Source organism: Protobothrops mucrosquamatus, unplaced genomic scaffold (assembly GCF_001527695.2).
Source record: "Protobothrops mucrosquamatus isolate PMUCROS unplaced genomic scaffold, P.Mucros_1.0 scaffold6715, whole genome shotgun sequence".
Lineage (NCBI taxonomy): Eukaryota > Metazoa > Chordata > Lepidosauria > Squamata > Viperidae > Protobothrops > Protobothrops mucrosquamatus.
The window spans coordinates 1-1,223 of NW_015392532.1; the positions used below are offsets into that span (position 1 = coordinate 1).

The window sequence follows — 1,223 nt, forward strand, 5'->3', positions numbered from 1 at the left end:
AAGAACTGGAGAAGATCACAAAATACAAAGACCTACAAATAGAAATAGAAAGACTGTGGCAAAGGCAAGCAAGGGTAGTACCCATAGTCATAGACGCCTTGGGTGCAATCCCAAAACAACTGGAGTACCACTTGAACACCATTGGCATTGACAAATTCGCCATTAGTCAATTGCAAAAGGCGGCCTTACTAGGAACTGCTTCCATCCTGCAACGAGATCTGTAATACCATCCAACATCCACATCTGCCTATCCCAGGTCCTTGGGAAGGACTCGATAGGTAGACAAAATGCCAAAGCCAGACTGAACATCTGGCTGACTGTGCGATGATCCATAGTAATAATAATAATAATAATAATAATAATAATAATAATAATAATAATAATAATAATAATAATAATAATAATAATAATAATGTGACGAGATCTGCAATACCATCAAACATCCACATCTGCCTATCCCAGGTCCTGGGAAAGGACTCGATAGGTAGACAAAATGCCAAATCCAATCTGAACATCTGGCTGACTGTGCGATGATCCATAATAATAATAATAATAATAATAATGTGATGGGTATGTATCAGCACAAGTGCCAGTCTCTCCGATCACTCCTAATTCCAGACTTTGACACCTAAAGAAGGCTGCTCTCCATTCTCACTCTGCATTTTCTCTTCCCATGTCTCTTTTAAGGGGAATCCGGTTTCTGCAGATCCTTCGCATGCTTCATGTAGATCGGCAAGGTGGGACGTGGAGACTCTTGGGCTCTGTGGTCTTCATACATCGTCAGGTACCGTATGTGAGCAGAATATTATATATATAGATATATAATATTATAGTAAGTGTCTAATAGAGCACCTGGTCTACTGCTATGATTGCTTTTGCCTTTCAGCCCCAGTCTAGGAGCGTTTTGCAGGCTCAAGTCGCTACTGCGATAAACTATTCCTGTGAATTTAGATTTTCGCTGGCAAAGAGTTAAAGGGAGACTAGTATAGCTATTTCGAGCTATTTGGCTCTCATCAGCTAGCCCAGTGGTTCTCAACCAGTTGGTCGGGACCCCATTTGGGGTCGATCGACCATTTCATGGGGGTCGCCAAGCAAGGCTGTCCGCCATTTTTTTTGTCTGGCATTTTTTTCCCCCTTTTCCGGCGGGTGCCTTACCTCCCTTGGGCTGGGCCAGCTGGTGGTCGGCCTGCTCCGTCTCTGCCGCTTGCCAGCTACGCCTCGGC

General features: G+C 43.7%; 1 protein-coding gene across 1 annotated transcript in view; it reads left to right on the plus strand.

Annotated features, from left to right (window-relative positions):
* Positions 1-687: 687 nt before the first annotated feature.
* Positions 688-1,223, plus strand: part of LOC107300338 (potassium voltage-gated channel subfamily KQT member 1-like) — a gene marked incomplete at both ends in the record, with an annotated part of 11,535 nt that continues 10,999 nt past the window's right edge. Inside the window, one exon of the mRNA XM_015829672.1 lies at positions 688-784. Coding sequence (XP_015685158.1) covers positions 688-784 — 97 coding nt within the window. The remainder of the gene's footprint in view (positions 785-1,223) is intronic.